The sequence below is a fragment of the Bos javanicus genome, chromosome 4 (assembly GCF_032452875.1).
Source record: "Bos javanicus breed banteng chromosome 4, ARS-OSU_banteng_1.0, whole genome shotgun sequence".
In the NCBI taxonomy this organism is placed as follows: domain Eukaryota; kingdom Metazoa; phylum Chordata; class Mammalia; order Artiodactyla; family Bovidae; genus Bos; species Bos javanicus.
In genome coordinates, this window is record NC_083871.1 from 114776951 (window position 1) to 114796236 (window position 19286).

A 19286-nucleotide genomic window follows, 5' to 3' on the forward strand; every position below is an offset into this window, starting at 1 on the left:
AATCCTAGAAATTTAGAGAAAAAAAAAAAAAAGAAAGGCCTATTAGGTCACCTAGCCCATCTCGACGCAGGATCACTAACCCCTGATCCACGCTGTCCACTCGGCTAACGGGCAAACGTCTCCAGGGGCAATGCTACTGCTTCTGAGAGAGTGCTTTCAACTCAGTAAAACTTCATTTTTTTATCTGGAAATTCCTAGCTGGACATTCTAACAGCACGATTGTAATGATCACGTTGGCCCAAATAGAAAGCAGGACTGGCAGAGGCAACCTCCTCTCCTTTGTATAGAAGAGAAAAATGGCCCAAGGCCTGTCTCCAACTGTGGGTGGCTCTTCCTCGACAGTGTGGCCGTGGAAGTGGGCTGGAGCTCTGCCACCAGGGTCCGGGTCTGTGAGCCAGGCGCCCTGAGGGCTAGGACCTGAGCCGCCTCCAGAGGGGGCCGGGGGCAGGGAGGGCTACCGTGGCAAAGCCACACCACCTCGCTGAACTGTATCGCTTAAGAATCAGATGAGTAAAAATACCTACCTGAGAAGGGTGGTGGCGGGGATCAGGTTTACCATGTGAAGTGCCTGACACAGCGTCAGTGCTTAACGGTGTTTGGCGCTCATGATTCATATTCTTTTTAAATGATGACTTTAAGGGGTTATGTGGGCGAAGGGCCTGGCCCAGCTCCGGCCGGGGGTCCTGCCGGAGCTCAGAGCCAAGGGGACTGCATCCAGCCCATGGCGGACGGGGAGTCTGACCATCAAAATCCGTGCCTCTGTAGTTCTTCCCTGGATTGTCTCTACCAAACTTCGTGCTTTTTTTTTTTTGTAAATAAACTCTTCTCCTTCCTACTTTTTCTATCCATTTAAGCATCAAGAGGGTTGCATTTACACAAACTTACTAGAACACAGGGCTGGTCTGATGGACAAGGTGTTTCTCCCAGTCTTAAATAAACTCTCTGTGCTGCTGTCTGGCAAGGGGTTTGTAGGGAGCAGGTCCCAGGAGCAGCAGCTGAGCTCTTGCATGTCACACCAGATGCTACACTACTTCCTTATCTGAAGCTGGAGGGAAGACAGCAAAGCTAACCTCATGCAGATTTTACCTTCTTTTAAAGAATGATTCTTAATATGATCTCTTCTGAACCAGGAATGAGGCCGCCTACTGGTTCCAGCTGACCAATTACTTATAACCTCAACTTCAGTGCATGTAATTAGAGGGGAAAAAAAGATTAAAGCCCTTCTGTAAACACTCTGGTCCTCTGAGCCTCTTTTTAACACTGCAAAGCAAAGAGGTTCTATATTTTTGCTGATTATGAAGCCATCTTATTTCAAACACAGTTGAAAAAACCTACAGAAAATATAGCTCTCATTTGGACCAACATGGTATTCTCTTGGTCAAAATTTTATTTGCTTTGGGTTTTCCTATCACTGCTGCACTTATAATAATAAGATAACCCAGGGGACAGGACTTTTAGAATATATTTCCAAACCATGATACCAATAAAGCTTCATAAGGCAATCTGGCTCGTTATCTTGTATAGCAGTTCCTTAATTAGACTGACCTGAAAATTGCTTTATGTCCCCTCATCGCAGGCAATAAAAATATTCTTATTTAAATAGAGAATTCCAAGCATTTTTACTATTTTGATACTTGCGCTAAAAGGGGATTGCTTTTTAATTGGAATCAACTTTGAGAATGTGCAATTCAAATAGCAGTGAGATGAGAAACGGAAGTTTAGAAACGGAGACCTCGAAGCTAACAAATTTCTTCTATGAGGGTAACAGGGAGCCAATTTACTTGAAGTAAATTAGTTAAAGCAGATGCAACTACGTCTTTAGAAACACTAAAAACTACTTACAAAAAGCTGGAGGAACTTGAGGATTCTTTTGTGGGTAAGTATATAAAGTGCATTCCCACTGATGGGGTCAATAACTGGCAATCTGTGGATTTTATTTTTGATCAACGAGTGCACAGCATCGAAGAGGCTGCGGGAAAAGCCATTATAGTTGTTAGGAGGCTTTAAAGAAGAAGTCGAAAACTGTGGACCACCCCTGCTTTCAATGCATCTTCAATGCCTTTCAGTAACAATTATTAAGAGGTTGATAGACATTAAAGTGTTCTGGAAAAGTTTTAGACTGCAGACTTCAGCCAAATTTTTGATCTTCCACAATCGGTGTTAATATAAAATCTCAAACCCAAATGTAAGTGACAAACCTCTAGGAGAGCAGTTTTTTTTAACAGCAGGGTTGATGCTTTTGAGAAAGGACAGAAGCTAACCCCCAGGGAGGCTAATGGACAACTCTGGCAACAGAGGGCGCGTGGGCTTGGCGAGGCTGCCCTGACTTCACTCACAGGCCGCTTCCTGCTCCGGCCTCTCCTGTGACTGCAGACAAGGAGGGGGTGCTGGGTGGAGCTGCTTTTTTAGGTCTTAGAAATAAAAATCAATATTCCACCTTTTCTCACTCTGTGTGTGTGTGTGCTCAGTCATGTCCTACTCTTTTCAACCCCATGGACCGTAGCCCACCAGGCTCCTCTGTCCATGGGGATTCTCCTGGCAAGATTACTGGAGTGGGTTGCCATGCCCTTCTCCAGGGGATCTTCCCAACCCAGGGATCAAACCTGGGTCGCCTGCATCAGCAGGCAGGTTCTTTACCATCTGAGCTGCCAGGGAAGCCCAACCTTTTCTCACTAGAGCACTAGTTTTAAGAATGCTTTTATACAAATGTAGAGACGTCTCTGAGCCATTTCCAGGAAGCCTGGTTGGTTCCACACGTGTGGCCAACTTCCTGGATCTATGGTTTGATGTTTGTCTTTAATTTTGGGAAGCTCCTGGATCTGGAACAATGGGACGTCCAGCAGGACGACCGAGGGCAGCCCTGCCTCTGACCACCTCTGGACCAGTGCCTGATGAGGCTGACTGCTCCGCTTCAGTGCTCATCAGAACCCCTGGGGGAGCTGCTGTAATGCACATTCCTGGGCACAACACCCTCCAAAGGCTGGTCTGCGAGGCTCGGAGGACAGCTCAGGGATCGGCAGCTCTAAGAACTAAACAGCTCCCCACTTGGCTTCCGTTGCAGGTGATCTGGATTCTTGAGCTGCTTAGTGCGACCACCTTCTAGTCCATCACCCCCGTGGACCCACAGTGGCGGTGATTGTCATTGTCTGTTAAGTTTACTGAATTTAATACTGAAGGCTGGCCTCCATCTAGACAAAAATAACCTGTCACCCATGGTCACAAAACGGATGAATCTGAATGAATGAATGTTTTCAAAGGAGAAAAACTTGACATGTTTACCTTGCATCTGGAGATATATTCACTAAAGGCTTAAATGTTTCTTGTAAATAAAGCTCTGTATTTATAGAAAGAAAATATGTAATTAGTAACATAGTTGCTTTTTTTAATTATTAAGTTAAAATAGCCTTCCATTTACAGATAATGATTAGAATGATTAAAAACCCAAACTGAATTAACTTACTGAAAACTATTGTGTTAATGATAGTTCTGGTTATTTTAAACAAGTTCCACACTGTTCAGATGGTGCCTTTGTGGAAAAGCATTTAAAAACAATGTTACCATAGATATTGTAAAAACCAGAAACGTCAAGAAATCCAGTGAAAGAGCAATACCAGCAGAGGCCACTGGAATATCACCAAGTTATGATCACCCTCAAGAAATGAAGCTTAGCATGATATCCTCTAAAACTAATTTTTATAAGTTAAAAGATAAAAGCTGTAACAAACTTTGGTCTTCAAATGTTACTAGGTTTTATTTTCCAGACCAAAGCTCAGATCTACTCTGGGGATCTTTCTAGTATGTAGGAATCATCTTTGTAAAGATAAACTTTATAGTTCATTTGCTTTACTGAGGTTTCTATAGAGAAGGCATTCAAGAAAATCTTGACTTTATTACTATCAAATGCCATGTAATATACAAAGCGTAAATATACTTAAACCTTGGTCTAACATAACTTAAACAGTAGACTTTATTAAGAAGTATCTGTCTTGGTATTAAAATATATACTCACTGCATAATAGGCTGATATGTGGATTCCATGTTGACTTACTTTGGTTTGGCGTGATAAAGCCACCATAAATCAAATAAATATATCACTCAATGAAATTTCCGTACAGGATTAAAAGGGGCCCAGCCCTTTAGAGAATTCTAACGGGTGTTCAGATTTTGCAGCCAGTCTAAAGGTTGCTTTTCAAGCCAAGCAGATAATGGGAAGTACAAAGCTAAATTTCAGATTTAAATTAAAAAACTACCTTCAGCGGGTCCCTCAGTTTCTGTCCATACACCTCCCTGAATACCCACAAAGGATCCCTCCTTAATGAGGCCCACCCCTGGCCCTAGCTATGCTACTCCTGCTGACTGCTCCTTTGCCCTTGCCGTGCCAAACCCAGCAAGACAGGTCTCATTAAAGACACAATTTCACAGCCCTGAAATTACAATTTTAAAAATGGCTCCATTTCAGAAAAGGGTATTGTGATTATACCCAAAGAGGGTGAGATCCAACGTTGCAAAAGAAAGCAATCTTATTTTCTTGTGATTTAATTCAAATCATCAAATCATCTAGTTTAAGGTTCATTTGTTCTATGTTTCTACATAATTTGCAAAGAAATAATGGTCGAATTTAAGTAGGAACAGATCCTTGCTTCAGTTAATTTCAGGCATTCCTTTTGTGCGTTTTCTATCCAAAGACAAAGATTTGGGAGGTAATACTCAGTGGTGAATGGTGGCCCCACTGAAGGGCAGAGAATTGGGCACTGCTCCTTATTCATCTACATCCCAGCCTCATATAAAGACTTGCTGCAGGTTCTCTGTACATGTGTACCGAACAGAATGGGTAACACTTACAGCAATATGGCATACAGTAGTATCAAAATTAAGATAGAAAAGAATGTTTTAATCAACATAGTAGATTATAAAGTGGAGAGAAGAGGACCTGTGAGATTAAAACATTTTACGTATGAGTAGAACATTTTTTCCTGTTATTAAAAAGATTTTTTTAACACTCAATATTGCTTACCCCTCCATGTTTCAATCTTATGTTCCTCTAATTCATAAATCTGTACCTAGAAATAAGGAAAAATTTTATTTGCAAATGTTAACATATACAAGACAAGGAAAAAAAGAAACTACTATTTCATAACTACTGTTGAGTCCCATAATTCAACAGATGGAAACAAGCGAGGTAGTTCAGAAATGTAGAAATATAAATGAGAGACATAAAGCGTGCTCTGCATTTCTTTGAAGACAAATGTATAAAGTTAAAACATAAACCAACACGAATTTGAAAATTTGTGATACACTTTAAAATTAAAAACTTTACAATATAGTTAGTATACAACTTATGCTAACTACAAATTTAAAACTTATATAAACACACACTCCTTCTTAGGAAATACAAGATTTTTAGCCTCTCTAGTTTAAAAAGGGCAGTTGGTTAAACTGCACTAATTAAGTTGCTGGATCAGGTTATGCCTGGACCAGGCAGGCATCTTCACAAAGGTAGAGAGGGTTTGATAGCAGCCAGTCACCTGGAGTTAGCACGCGCATCACCGCATCTTGGCTGCTGCTTTTGGTCAAAGTACTTAAGGTTTCTGAATCTGCGTCCCTCCCTAAACAAGGGGGTGGAAGGCCATCCACACTAGCTTCTGTGAGGTCTATGTGAGGGAGCCTGGGGCACAGGGCCTCCCAGCCTGCTGCAGCGCTTGCTACCCCACGGGGCTCCTGGAGCCCTGCCGCAGGAACGCCTGGCCTCTTTCTGAGCTCCCAGCCCTGCCTGGCAACACTGACAGTCCTGTGCAGAGTGGCCACTGACGGGCGGGGGAAGCAGACTCTACAAGGCTTATCGTGGGGATGCAAGGATGAGCAGAGGTCAGAGGTCAGACCCGGAGACCTTCAAGAGGCAGATTTCAGCCAGGCTCTGCCTGCGGGTGGACTTCACATTAACCCAAAAGACAAACCCATGGAAGGGCCCGGAGAAGAAAGGACTTCTTCACGTTCCTGAAACACAGAAAGGAGACGGACGGCTAGGGGACTGACAACCCGGGGTGGGCTCCATGTCAGGGGGAAGAGGCCAGGGAAGCACTGAGTCAGATGCAACAAGACGAAGCGTCGGGGAGGTCAGATCTCGAAATGGTGACTGTGGGGACAGAGGGGGCCACTGGGAGAAGAATAAAAAGGTTTAGAGAAGAATGAAGGAGGGGAGATAGAGACAGATGGATGAATAAGAAGCCCCCCTGACCTCCCGATGTTGATGCTAGGTTGATAGCATCCAGGACACAGAGGAGGATGAGGAAGGAATCAGCTTCCTAAACGAGGAGGATGAGCCTCTGGCTTTCACAGTTGAAAGCAGAACATCCTGGGCTATCTCAGGCGGTTCTGAGGTGGAGCCTGAGCCCAGAAGAGGAGGGGCCTCCCTGCTGTCTGCCTGCACAACCCCTCGGGGCTCTAGCTGCCGTCATCAGCGTGGACATGCTCGGCTAACACGGGGGTCTATTATGAAGCGGGGGCACTTGGCCCCAGCACGATGGGAAGGTGTGGATAGTGTATAAGGTATAAACATGTGTAAGACAGAGTCGCTACCTCTAAAAACGACCTAACAAGAACCTCAGATACCCCGACGACAGCGCTTCTCGCCCCTGGCACGGCGGACGCTTTGGGATGTCCTGCGCGCTGTGTTTGGTAGCATCCTCGGCCTCTGCCCACGCCACACCAGTCGAACCAGCCCACCCTTTCCCCAGCCCAGAGATGTAACGTCCCCGGGGGAGGAAAGTCACTCCCAGCTGAGAGGCCATGCCCTCGGCGGAATCAGAACACAACCTGAAAAGTGCCGCTTGAGTAATTCCTGGGGGGGCGCTGAAATGGGGACCCATCTGCTCCAGGGGGACAGCAGGGAGCTCACCATGGTGCAGCGGGTGCCTGAGGAGGGTTCTGGAAGACCCCAGTGTCAACCGGCAAGGACCAAGGGCCTGAAGGAGAATGCCCGTGGAGGACGAGGATTCGGATCTCCAAAGAAGAGCAGCCACGGGGGAAGGAGAGCAGGGGAGTCCAGGAGAGGAAGAGAGAGGAGGAACTGAGTGGACAGGTTGGCAGGAGAGGAGAAGCAAGCGGGACCCCAGTTGCCCAGCGTCAGCAACACCCCGGCCAGCTCTGGGGATGGCGGAGAAGAAGCCGGCGACCCCTGCCTGAGAACAAAACTGGGCTTTAAAAAAAAGGCTATCTGGTACCTCCACTTGTGTAAATACAGTGGTTAATAGGAAAACAGCCGCCGTGGCTCTCATCATCAGGAACAGTTCTTTCTATAACAGACATAAAAATGATAATTTAAAATTGCCATTTCCAGTTGGTGAAAAATCAGCCTGGAAAATGTTCCAGAGAAGCTACAAAATTGTTCACAGTCACAGGCCCCGTCTCACTGAAAAGAAGCATCCAGAAGAAATAAGGTTTGATAGTAAGATCGGAGAAGGCAATGGCAACCCACTCCAGTACTCTCGCCTGGAAAATTCCATGGATGGAGGAGCCTGGAAGGCTGCAGTCCATGGGGTCGCTGAGAGTTGGACACGATTGAGCGACTTCACTTTCACTTTTCACTTTCATGCATTGGAGAAGGAAATGGCAACCCACTCCAGTGTTCTTGCCTGGAGAATCCCAGGGATGGGGAGTCTGGTGGGCTGCCGTCTATGGGGTTGCACAGAGTCGGACACGACTGAAGTGATTTAGCAGTAGCAGTAAGACTGGAGGTCACCCCAGGTAGAATTAGTAGTTTAAGATGGATCAACAGACATCATCTGAAGATCCCTGGCGCTAAAGACTGAGACCTATGGGACAGGATCAAGTGGTCTAACATGCAAGGAATCCAAGTCCCAGAAGGAGAGGAGAGAAAGAATGAGATTAAAAAAACTTTTTTTTGAAGAAACAGCAGCCCCCCAAATAGGTAGAAAAGCAATTTAGAAGATCATGGAAACTCAACATACCCAGAACAGGATGAATACAAAGACACATTGCAGTCAACAGCCGAAATCCAAAGTTAAAGAGACAGCCTTGAGTCAGGAAGAACTGGTGCCTTACAAAGAGGAGACAAGGACAGCCGTTTCCACTGACTTCTTATCAGAGGCACTGGGGGGCAAAGGACAACAAAACTACATCCTCAAAGAGGTAAAGAAAACAAACAAAATCAGTTAACTCAATCTCTATAAGACAGCAAAGCTGTCCTTCCAAAATCAAGATTAAAAAAAAAAAAAAGATGAAATAATGACACTGTTGGACAAAAAAACTGAGATAATTTGTCACCGATGTGGACCACACACATGCTGGTGGGTGTTCTTCAAATGCAGTAAAAACAGACGGTGACTCAGATCCACAGAAAAGAATAGAAAGTGGTACCTATGTGGGTAAATATAAAAAAATGATTTTTTTCCCTTTTATTCATTTTGTTTAAAATAAAAATGTGAGGGGCAGATTAATGGAAGTATACCTTCTACATAACACCAATATAAACTCTAAGTGGACTGTGGTAAGTTAAAATTGCAACCACGACAACAAAAACTGTGCAAAAAGGTATGCCTGAAACAGTCACAGAGCTCTACTGGCCCCGACGCAACAGATGAGGCCACACTTAGTCTCCTGGTACAAACGACCAGAAATGGGAAAAAAATACGTGGAGCTGCTGCCAGACATGAGACAATAGGCGGGGCAGGTCGGTCGTCCCCGAGAGAAGGGAGGCAAACAGCTCTGTGACCGCCATGTCCTGCTTTAGAGGCATCGAGACCTTGACTCGGGCAGCTGACCCCCAGCAGAGCATGATGTCACACTGAGCTGAGGAGACAGAAACCAAAGTCTAGACAGAACGAGCCGAGTGGGACTTGCAGGACACAGCACTAGACAACGCAGGGGTGGGGATCCAGAAACAGAGAAGACTGCACAGAGGTCCTTGAGTTTCTGACTGAACGCCAAGCAGGCATGCATGGCATGATGCTATGTGAGCCCGGGAAGACGTACCCTGAAGGACATTTGCCTTCCGACCACAGAGTGGAAAGTCCTTGCCAAAGAACCAGGGAAATCCATGGAGATCCCTGAAGTATACGTAGAGCTAAACCAGCCAGAGTAATGATTAACACTCTGACAAAGCTTAAAAGCAATCCTTGAAAGAAGCATGTCAAAAGATACTCAACATGATTAGCCATCAGGGAGATGCAACTCAAAATAACAACTGGGTATCAACTCACACACACTAGAATGGCTGTCATTCAAGAGAGAGACAGTCACGGGTGTCAGTGAGGGTGTGGAGAAACTGGCACACTACACACTGCTGGTGGGAAGGTGCAATGCTGCAGCCACTGTGGAAAACAGCTGAACACAGGTTACAGTGGGACCCAGAAATTCTGCTCCTAGGTCTATACCCTTTTTTGGGCTCCAACATCACTGAAGATGGTGACTGTAGCCATGCAATTACAAGACACTTGCTCCTTGGAAGAAAAGTTATGACCAACCTAGACAGTATATTAAAAAGCAGAGATGTTACTTTGCCAACAAAGGTCTGTCTAGTCAAAGCTATGGTTTTTCCAGTGGTCGTGTATGGATGTGAGAGTTGGACTGTGAAGAAAGCTGAGAGCCGAAGAATTGATGCTTTTGAACTGTGGTGTTGGAGAAGACTCTTGAGAGTCCCGTGGACTGCAAGGAGATCCAACCAGTCCATTCTGAAGGAGATCAGTCCTGAGTGTTCATTGGAAGGACTGATGTTGAAGCTGAAACTCCAATACTTTGGCCACCTGATGCGAAGAACTGACTCATTGAAAAAGACCCTGATGCTGACAAAGTGAAGGAAGGAGGAGAAGGGATAACAGAGAATAAGACAGTTAAGTGACATCACCGACTTGATGGACATGAGTTTGAGCAAGCTCTGGGGGTTGGTGATGGACAGGGAAGCATGGCATGCTGGAGTCCATAGGGCTGCAAAGAATCGGACATGACTGAGCGACTGAACTGAACTGAACTGAACTGAGATCTATACCCAAGGGAAATGAAAACAGATATCCACATAAAAACCTGTATGTGACTATTCATAGCAGTGGTATTCATAATAGCTGAAAAGTGGAAACCATTTAAAGTCTATCAACCGATGAACGGATAAGTAAAATGTGATAGAGCCATAAAATGGAATATTATTTGGCAACAAAACGAAATGCAGTACTGACATATGCTACAACATGGAGGAGTCTTGAAAACACTACGTCATGTGAAAGAAGCCAGTCACAAAGGACCACATAGTGTGTGCGTCCCCACATATGAGGTGTCCAGGACAGGTAATCTACAAAGCAGCTGAGCGGCTGCTTAGGTTTGGAGCTAAAGGTGGACTGGTGGCATGTCACAGCTAAGAGGTGTGAGGTTTCTTTTTAGGGTAATGAGAATGTTCTACAATTGACTGTAGTGATGACTGCACAGCCCTGTGATATACTAAAAAACCACTGGACTGCACACTCCAAATGGGCGAAATATAAGAGACACAAATTATATCTCAACAAAATTGCTTTTAATGAAGGATCTTCAAGTAATTTAAATGCCTGCCCAAAGTCCAATACTCTTTAAAGGAAGACAAAACAGATATTCAACCACATGATGTTATAATTATAATATTCACAATATTATAATATATGATACATAATATTCAGCATTCATTAGGAATTATTAATTTGTAAGCAGAAATGCGACCCATGATAGGAGAAAAACCTGTCACCAGAATCAGACCCAGAATAGAGATGATGGAAATAGATTCTGATACATATATATCAGATATGTAACAACTGACATAATATGTTCAAGGATTTAAAGGAAAATATAATCATTACAGGGAAAGAAATGGAAAATATAAAAAAGATCCAAATGGAATTCCTAGGACAGAAAACATACTATCTGAAAGGAAAAAAAAAAAAGTAGGTAAGATATTGTGGAGGAAAGGAACTGTGGAAATGAAGACACAGAAATAAAATATATCTGACATGAAGCCGAGAGAGGAAATACTGGGGAAAATGCTACAAAACAAGAGAGAGTCAGTTGAGTAACTAGCATCCTAGAAAGTGGAGGAGTGGACAGAAAAGTACTTGAAGAAATGGTGTCTAAGAGAATGGAGAAAAAGAACATGAGAATCGCAAAACAGCTGCAGAACGCATCTGACGCCATTCCACATGCGTTCTTGAGAAACACTTTTGGCAAACCTGAAAACGGAGCAACATCCTCCACGTGATAAAGGGCATCTGTGAAAGCACTGCAGCGGACACCAAAGCCACAGTGCGGTGCTGAGCACTTCCCCTCCAGGAGGGCAGAAAGGCAGAAAGGCCTGCCTTCACGATGGCAGCGCCGCACTGGAGGGCTCAGCCAGCAAAAGCAAGAACAAAACCCAAACACGCTGAAGAATCACGAAAATCACAGTGTTAGATTAAGGCCACATGTGGCTTTCCAACTATGCTGTTATAAAACAGCGGGACTGGACCAGGGAGTTCTGTCACTAACATTAGCCAGTAGAAAGATGTCAAAAATGAACTTCTCCAACTTTAATTTTTACTTCGTTAAAACCACAGTGTCTGTATAGTCCTTGTTATAGCATTTCGGGGGTAACTGCAAGAAACTGCATGAACATCCACAGGCCCGGAAGGTGAACCCTGTGTCAGCTCATCTACTGCGAGGCTTCACTGGGCACAGCCATCCAGTCCAAAGACGTACGAGTGGCCTCCTTCATTTATGCGTCCAGGCAGATCTCAATGCTATAGCATGCCCATAATGCCATTAAGAACACAAATTTAGTGAAATTTACAGTAGGGGCTTCCCTGGTGACTCAGTGGGAAAGAATCCGCCTGCCAATGCAGGAGACTCAGGGTTCAATCCCTGGGTTGGGGATGGAAAAGGAAATGGCAACCTATTCCAGTATCCTTGCCTGGAAAATGCTGTGAACAGAGGAGCCTGGCGGGCTACAGTCCATGGGGTGACAAGAGATTTGGACACTACTGAGCAACTAAACAAACAATAGCCTAGCTAGGCAATAAGTGGGGGCTTCCCTGGTGGCTCAGACGTAAAGAACCGGCCCAGGGTTCCCTGATCCCAGGGTCAGGAAGATCCCCCAGAAGAGGGCATGGCAACCCACTCCAGTATTCTTGTCTGGAGAATTCCATGGACAGAGGAGCCTGGTGGGCTACACTCCATAGGATTGCAAAGAGTCAGACGCGACTGAAGTGACTTAGCACACAGGCAATAAGTAAGTACACAGAATCCCACTAACCCGAGGATTTCTGAAAGCTGAACAAAAAGGCTATTTTTTTAAAATGTTTCCTAAGACTACTTTCCTCAAGCTTCAAATATCAGACTAATTTACACTGAAGTTTCCTGCACATAAATATGTGTGTGTGTATATATATATATATATATATATAAAAGTTGCTCAGTTGTGTCCAACTCTGCAACCCCAAGGACTGTACACTCCCTGGAATTCTCCAGGCCAGAATACTGGAGTGGGTAGCCTTTCCCTTCTCCAGGGGATCTTCCCAACCCAGGGATCGAACCCAGGTCTCCCGCATTGCAGGTGGAATTCTTTACCAGCTGAGCCACAAAGGAAACCCAAGAATACTGAAGTGGGTAGCCTTTCCCTTCTCCAGCAGATCTTCCTAAGCCAGGACTGGAACTGGGGTCTCCTGCATTGCAGGCGGATTCTTTACCAACTGAGATATCTGGGAAGCCGTGTGTGTGTGTGTGTGTGTGTGTGTGTGTGTGTGTTTGGAAAGATCAACCACCAGCACTGCTAGCCCAGTACCAAAAAAACACACAAAATCTTAAAACACACACACACGAACAGTTCTACATACACATGCATAGACATACATGGTTCCACTTACGTGACGTAAGGATTTCTGGCACTTACCATGGGTGATTTATAGTATCTATGTAGTATATTAATGAAATCTGTAATTGTTAGCATTCCTGGAAGAAACAATTACATATTAAATATAAAACTATGAAAACATTCAAGGAAAATTTCAGGTGATAAGCCAACCTGAAATGTTTATTTACTAGAAAACCTTCTAAGTTATACTATAACGATTACCAGCACAGCTTAATATATCATTTAAAACTATTAACCTGTTAATTATCTACCCCAAACTAAGATACACAAATTTAACTGACGTTAAAGCCTAATAGTATTTAATGGAATTAATCACAGTATTTGGCAATTCACTGAGAGAAAACTTTCTGAATGTTACAAAAACATCATGAAAGACTTGCATCTGCACGCAAGTAATTTCAGATACTTCAAGATCAAGTATACCATAAGCTCTAGAGACAGGACACTTTTGGTAGTATGTGGATGGTTTTCTGAGAATCCTTCTAAAAACAATGGCTTCCTCAGGCACAATTTATGAAGGGCCCACAGTGTGCCAGACACCAGGACTACAGCGTGAAGACAAGGACCGCTTCCCTGATGAAGCTGCAGCCCGAGGGGAGGCGGACACAGGGAGTCACTTCAAGATGATGCAGTGCCTGCTGAGACGGGGCCACACCCACAGTCCACCGAGATTCCTGAGGTGACATATTATGGAGTCTAGATACTGCGAGTCAGCGGTATTTTTAATAGTGTAACAATGATTTAGCAAAGGTATCAACCATGTTTCCATCATTTCATCTGCCGTGTCAGAAAGATGTTCACCCAGGAGGAAATGGGGGTGCCCTGCAGCGGGAACCTAGCAGAGTTGCCAACCAGCGGACGGCAGGCCTCAGGCCGGGGCTCCTGGGGCTCCTGGGGCTCTCGGGACCCGGAAAGGCCCAGAGGGAGCTTTGGAGCCAAAAAGGTGCTGGATGAAAAGAAACCAGCACCTGGTTTTGAATTTACTAGCAGCCCCACCTCACAGGATGTAAAAAGTAACGGTGTTTTTTAACTTGGTCATGTTTTTACGAGGCTGGATTCCAACACCTCAGGTGTTCAGATTTCTCCCCAGGCCCGCACTGCTTACCTACAAAACTTTGTTTTTTACTCTCCCACAGAGGTGCTGCTCGAACACCATTGGCGACTAAGGCAAAGAAGGCCTTTTTAACCTAAGACAAGAGAAACAACACACAGTTTTAGTCATACATGTACAGGGGGAAAAGTACCTCCAACTATTAGGTTGGTGCAAAAGTAACTGTGGTTTTGCATTGTTGACAGCTGCCGTTTGATATTGGAATCCATTCTTAAATGTGGTTATGTTATACACCATTTTAATGCGCCTTTCTCGCTTTATGTTTTTTTGCTAATGACTAATTACTTGCTGTGTATTTTTATGTTTATTTTAGACTATGGAAATGATGTTAGACAAAAAGCCAGTTCGAGCAATTTCTTGAATATTCGAGTTCAAAATAGGTTGTAAAGCAGCAGAGACAACTCATGACATAAACATGACATCTGGCCCAGGCACTGCTAATGAACACACAGTGCAGTGGTTGTTCAAGAAGTTCTGCAAAGGAGACGAGAGCCTGGAAGATGAGGAGCGCAGTGGCAGCCCGTCGGAAGGTGACAAGGACCAATCAGAGCAATCATCAAAGCTGATCCTCTTTCAACTACGCGAGAAGTCACCAAAGAACTCAACGCGACCATTCTGTGGTCATTCAGCATTTGACACAAACTGGAAAGGTGAAAAAGCTCCATAAGTGGGTGCCTCATGTGCTAACCAAAAATCAAAAAAACCGTCGTTCTGAAGTGTCATCTTCTGTTCTACACAACAACCATGAACCATTTCTCGATTGGATTGTGATGTGCGACGAAAAGTGGACTGCATGTGACAACTGGCAGTGACCAGCTCAGTGACTAAACCGAGAAGCAGCTCCAAAGCACTTCTCAAAGCCAAACCTGCACCAAAAAGGTCATGGTCACTGTCTGGTGGTCTGCTGCCCGTCTGGTCCACTAAGCTTTCCGAATCCCGGAGAAACCATTACATCTGAGAAGCACGCTCAGCAAATCGATGCGAGGCACTGAAAGCTAGAAGGCCCGCGGCCTGCACCGGTCAACAGAAAGGGCCCAATTCTTCTCCACGACGACGCCCGACTGATGTTGCACAACCAACACCTCAAAAGTTGAAGGAATTGGGCTACGAAGTTTTGCCTCAAACCACATGTTCACCTGACCTCTCGCCCACTGATTACTACTTCTTCAAGCGTCTCGACAACTTTTTGCAGGGAAAACGATTCTTCAATCAGCAGGAGGCAGAAAATGCTTTCCTGGAGTTTGTCAAATCCCAAAGCACGGGTTGTTATGCTACATGAATAAACTTCTCACTGGCAAAAATGTGTCGATTGTAATGGTTCCTATTTTGATTAACAAAGATGTGTTTGAGCCTAGTTATAATGATTTAAAATTCACGGACTGAAAATGCTAATTATGTTTGCACCAACCTATTAAAATATTCAACCTAATATTACCAGTTATCTTCAACATTGAGTTTTGTAATTTGATAAGTTAAAAATAACTGAATGTATTAATATAAGCAATATGCTTCTGTATTATATTGCAAGGTATACAGGGATTAGAGATTATTTTTTGAAACAAACAATGCAATTAACCTCAAAAATTTTTTTCTTGTATCTAAAGTTTCTCGACTACATACAGACTTCATATAATTAACACCACATAAAAGAATTAAACTTCAGAGTTTAATCCCTTTTATAGGTGGTTATTAATTCATTTGAAAACACTAAAGTTGTATCAAAGTACTTGAAATGAAAATCTGTTTTTCATATGTTTAATAACAAAACATCAAGCACACCCCCTTCATTCCCCTGAGGGTGAGAAAGAGAAGGCATGAAGACATAATATACACATATTTTTATATATTTTTGAGACGGAGACCTACCACCGTATGCCCGTTGTAGGTTGCGTCTTGTTCAGAGTAGTTCACATGCAGAATCTCTCTGAGCCCCCAGGACAAACACCCTCCCAGATACCATGGCAGGGAAAGAAGGTGGTGGAGGTGATGACTTACTAAGCTCAGTGATGACAATGACCTCTAGAGAGCAAAGGGCATCTGGAAAATGGCTCAATTTTACTGATTATCAAAGAAATGAAAGTTCAAGCAAATTAAAACTATCATTTATAGCAGCTAAATAGGCCAATAATTTTAAGTTACAACACCTAATACAGGTGTGGCTGTAAAACCCCCGGTGGCATCACGAATTGTGAGAATAGTTTCTGACCCACGGCTTGTATCAAGAATCACAAAAATACTGTTTGTGTACCGGTTTTTTCTCTGTCGAATTAGTTACACAAAAATTTCAGGAGTAGGATTTTTGAACTGACGATGTTCAGTGTGGCATTATTTCTACTACAGAAAACTGAAAAAAGATCTGCCTCCCGCAAACTTGTTAAATACTGGCATACCAATGAGAAAAAAAAGTACCAAACAGTATAATTGTGAAGACTGTGTTAAAGTGGGGGGAAAAAAAAAAGGTTTATGGCAGTGAAAATGCAGACTATAAAATTATGCATTATAATTACATAAAACATGTATTTAAACAGAAAAGATCAAAGAGAAGCAAAAAAAATGTATCTTCTATACTAAGGAGTTGAAGCAGTGAAAATGTATATCTTAAAAAATTTTTTAATTCTGTGTTATAGTTATGTTTATAACCAAGAAAGAAAAAGGCTCTTTTTTCATCCACTATATTCCCAAACCCCTTGTTAACATAACAGCAAAAACAAATGGGAGGATTACAGGAACGGAAAGCTTCATGTCAGAGGAAGAGTAATGGGTTGGCACTGGTTTCTGCCTTTATTTACGGAACAAGAGTGACTGATGGAGGTGCCTGGCTCATCAGAACAGGAGCCGAAGGATGGCTGGAGCTGAGGGGGGACTCTCATTGGCTGTTTCCCACACTTGTCCTGGCCAAGCCTGGCACTGTCCTCAGTACAGCGGGGGCTCCATCAACCTTCTGGACAAATGGGCAAGGAACTGGGGAGAGGAGATGAGAAGAGCCAATCCAAGGGCATGAGGGTCAGGTGGGAACTGAACGGCATCTACAAACTGGGAAGATGGTTTTCGAACCACAGCTTGTATCAAGGATCACAAAACATTCCCAGTGTGTGGAACTAAATGGCATCCGGGGTGGTGAGCGAGGGCGAATGGTCTGTTTCTACCTGGACCGTGGGAATCTGGGAATCCTTGATGGTGAGCCTAGAAAATATCATCAAAGGATCCTGGGGAAAGTCACGGACAAATAGATTCTGAAACACATTAAATATCTGCTTAGCTTGTTTTTCTAACTGGCTGGAGTAGGCAGGGAGTGGGGGCACTTTTAAAACCACAAACTGCTCATTGTTTTCTCCAAAATAAGAGATTTAGCACAGAAAAACCAGTGTAAGAATCATTCATGAGGATCATGCATGTAAGCCTGAGTGACCACAGCCGCTAAAGTTCTGGTTTGGCCCTGGTGCGATAGCTGAAAACAACTACACAAGTTGGACAGACTGCATGCAAACCCTGATGGGAAAGCGCTGCAGGCACCACACAGGCAGGATTCAAGGAGCTACAGTTACTGAGAGAAAAGACACGGACTGAGCTCCATAATCTTCCTGGAATTTTTTCAAAACGCGTTTTTCCAATCATCTTCAAATCAGTGAACTTCAATAGAAAACTGTAATCGATCAAAAAGAGTCAAATAAAACGAGGGCAGGAAACAGACAAAGAAAACCACACCCAGCACATCACAGGTAAGATGCTAGAAATCAAAGGCAAAGAGAAAACTGAATCGACCGGAGGGAAAAAGGACATTCACTTTCAAAGAAGCAACAAGTGCACAGATGGGGACACCAACAGAAGGAGGGTCTGACTCTGAAGACGGTGACTGTCCCTCCAGAAACAGAAAAACATCTTGCTTTGCCACAATAACTTCTCTGCCTGACCTGCTACCTACAAGCTATTAGGCATTAGTCGCTCAGTCATGTCTGATTCTTGCTACCCCATGGACTGTAGCCCGCCAGGCTTCTCTGTCCATGGGATTCTCCAGGCAAGAACACTGGAGTGGGTAGCCTATCCCTTCTCCAGAGGATCTTTCTGACCCAGGGACCAAACCCAGGTCTCCTGCATTGCAGGCGGATTCTTTACCAGTTGAACCACAAGGGGAGCCCATAAACTGTTAAATGACCCCTAAATGCTCGGAGGTTACCAAAGTGCTCTCAAGGGCTCTGCACACAAACCTAAGGAGATGCCCGCATAGCACCGACTCTCACATGCAGGGCGGACGCTCAGGCTGGCACCTCAGATGGCGGGGCTGTGACGTGGGCTGACCTGAGGGTGCACTGCTGATGCCATGAGAGGGACAAACCCAGGGAAGCCACCATCCAGGGGCAAAGGGGACATTAGGGATTCGAGGTGAAAAGTGCCTTCACTTTTGCATGGGAAGCTAAGACAGCCAGTGAAGTGAAAGTCACTGTTGTGTCCGACTCTTTGCGACCCCAAGGACTCTGCAGTCCATGGTATTCTCCAGGCCAGAATACCGGAGTGGGTAGCCTTTCCCTTCTCCAGGGGATCTTCCCAACCCAGGGATCGAACCCAGGTCTCCCACACTGCAGGCTTTACCAGCTGAGCCACCAGGGAAGAGGGGAAACATAAGAATACTGGAGTGGGTAGCCTATCCCTTCTCCAGCAGATCTTCCCGACCCAGGGATTGAACCCAGGTCTCCTGCATTCCAGGTGGACTCTTTACTAGCTGAGCTACCTGGGAAGCCAGACGCTGAGGAAAATGCTGGGACTGAAGCAGAGGCATCTCCCGCTGCCTTCAGCGGGGCGAAGCTGCAGAACCAACCAGGCTGACTTTGGATTTTCCTTGGCTCAGGTCCTCCGCCCTCTCTGAGCCCCAACATTCTCAGCCACGCAAGGGGCTAACAGACAACGTTTTCCTCACAAGTGCATGGGCTTTTTTCTTTTTTTGGCCATGCCACATGGCTTGCAGAATCTTAGTTCCCCCACCAGAGACTGAACCTGGACCTTCGGCAGTGAAAGCCTGGAGTCCTGACCACTAGGCCACCAGGGAGTTCCCGGAAGTGACTGCATGAGCCAGACTTGCTCTGAAGATGTTCAGCAGTAAGAGTCAAAAAGGAACAAAGCTTTTAATTTTCCAGTCTCTACAAACCAGACCAGAAGTACAGAAAGATTTGTTGTCTTAACTTTAGCTACACAGACTGTTGACATGTTGACACATCTGGAGGGTGGGGGCCACAACTCGACCCTCCAGAGATGGGACAGAAGCCCCTGGAATGGACAGGACGTGCTCTCAGCCCCTGAGGG

At 44.6% G+C, this 19286-nt stretch overlaps 1 protein-coding gene across 11 annotated transcripts in view; it reads right to left on the reverse strand.

Annotated features, from left to right (window-relative positions):
• Positions 1–19286, reverse strand: part of PRKAG2 (protein kinase AMP-activated non-catalytic subunit gamma 2) — a 298775-nt gene that overhangs the window by 11620 nt on the left and 267869 nt on the right. For 10 of the 11 annotated variants that reach the window (XM_061415230.1, XM_061415229.1, XM_061415232.1 and 7 more), the window contains 5 exons: positions 13986–14067; positions 12899–12957; positions 5015–5060; positions 3280–3334; positions 1843–1969 (listed from right to left, as the gene is read on the reverse strand). In XM_061415230.1, coding sequence (XP_061271214.1) covers positions 1843–1969; positions 3280–3334; positions 5015–5060; positions 12899–12957; positions 13986–14067 — 369 coding nt within the window. The remainder of the gene's footprint in view (positions 1–1842; positions 1970–3279; positions 3335–5014; positions 5061–12898; positions 12958–13985; positions 14068–19286) is intronic. The other variant, XM_061415231.1, reaches the window with a different exon arrangement.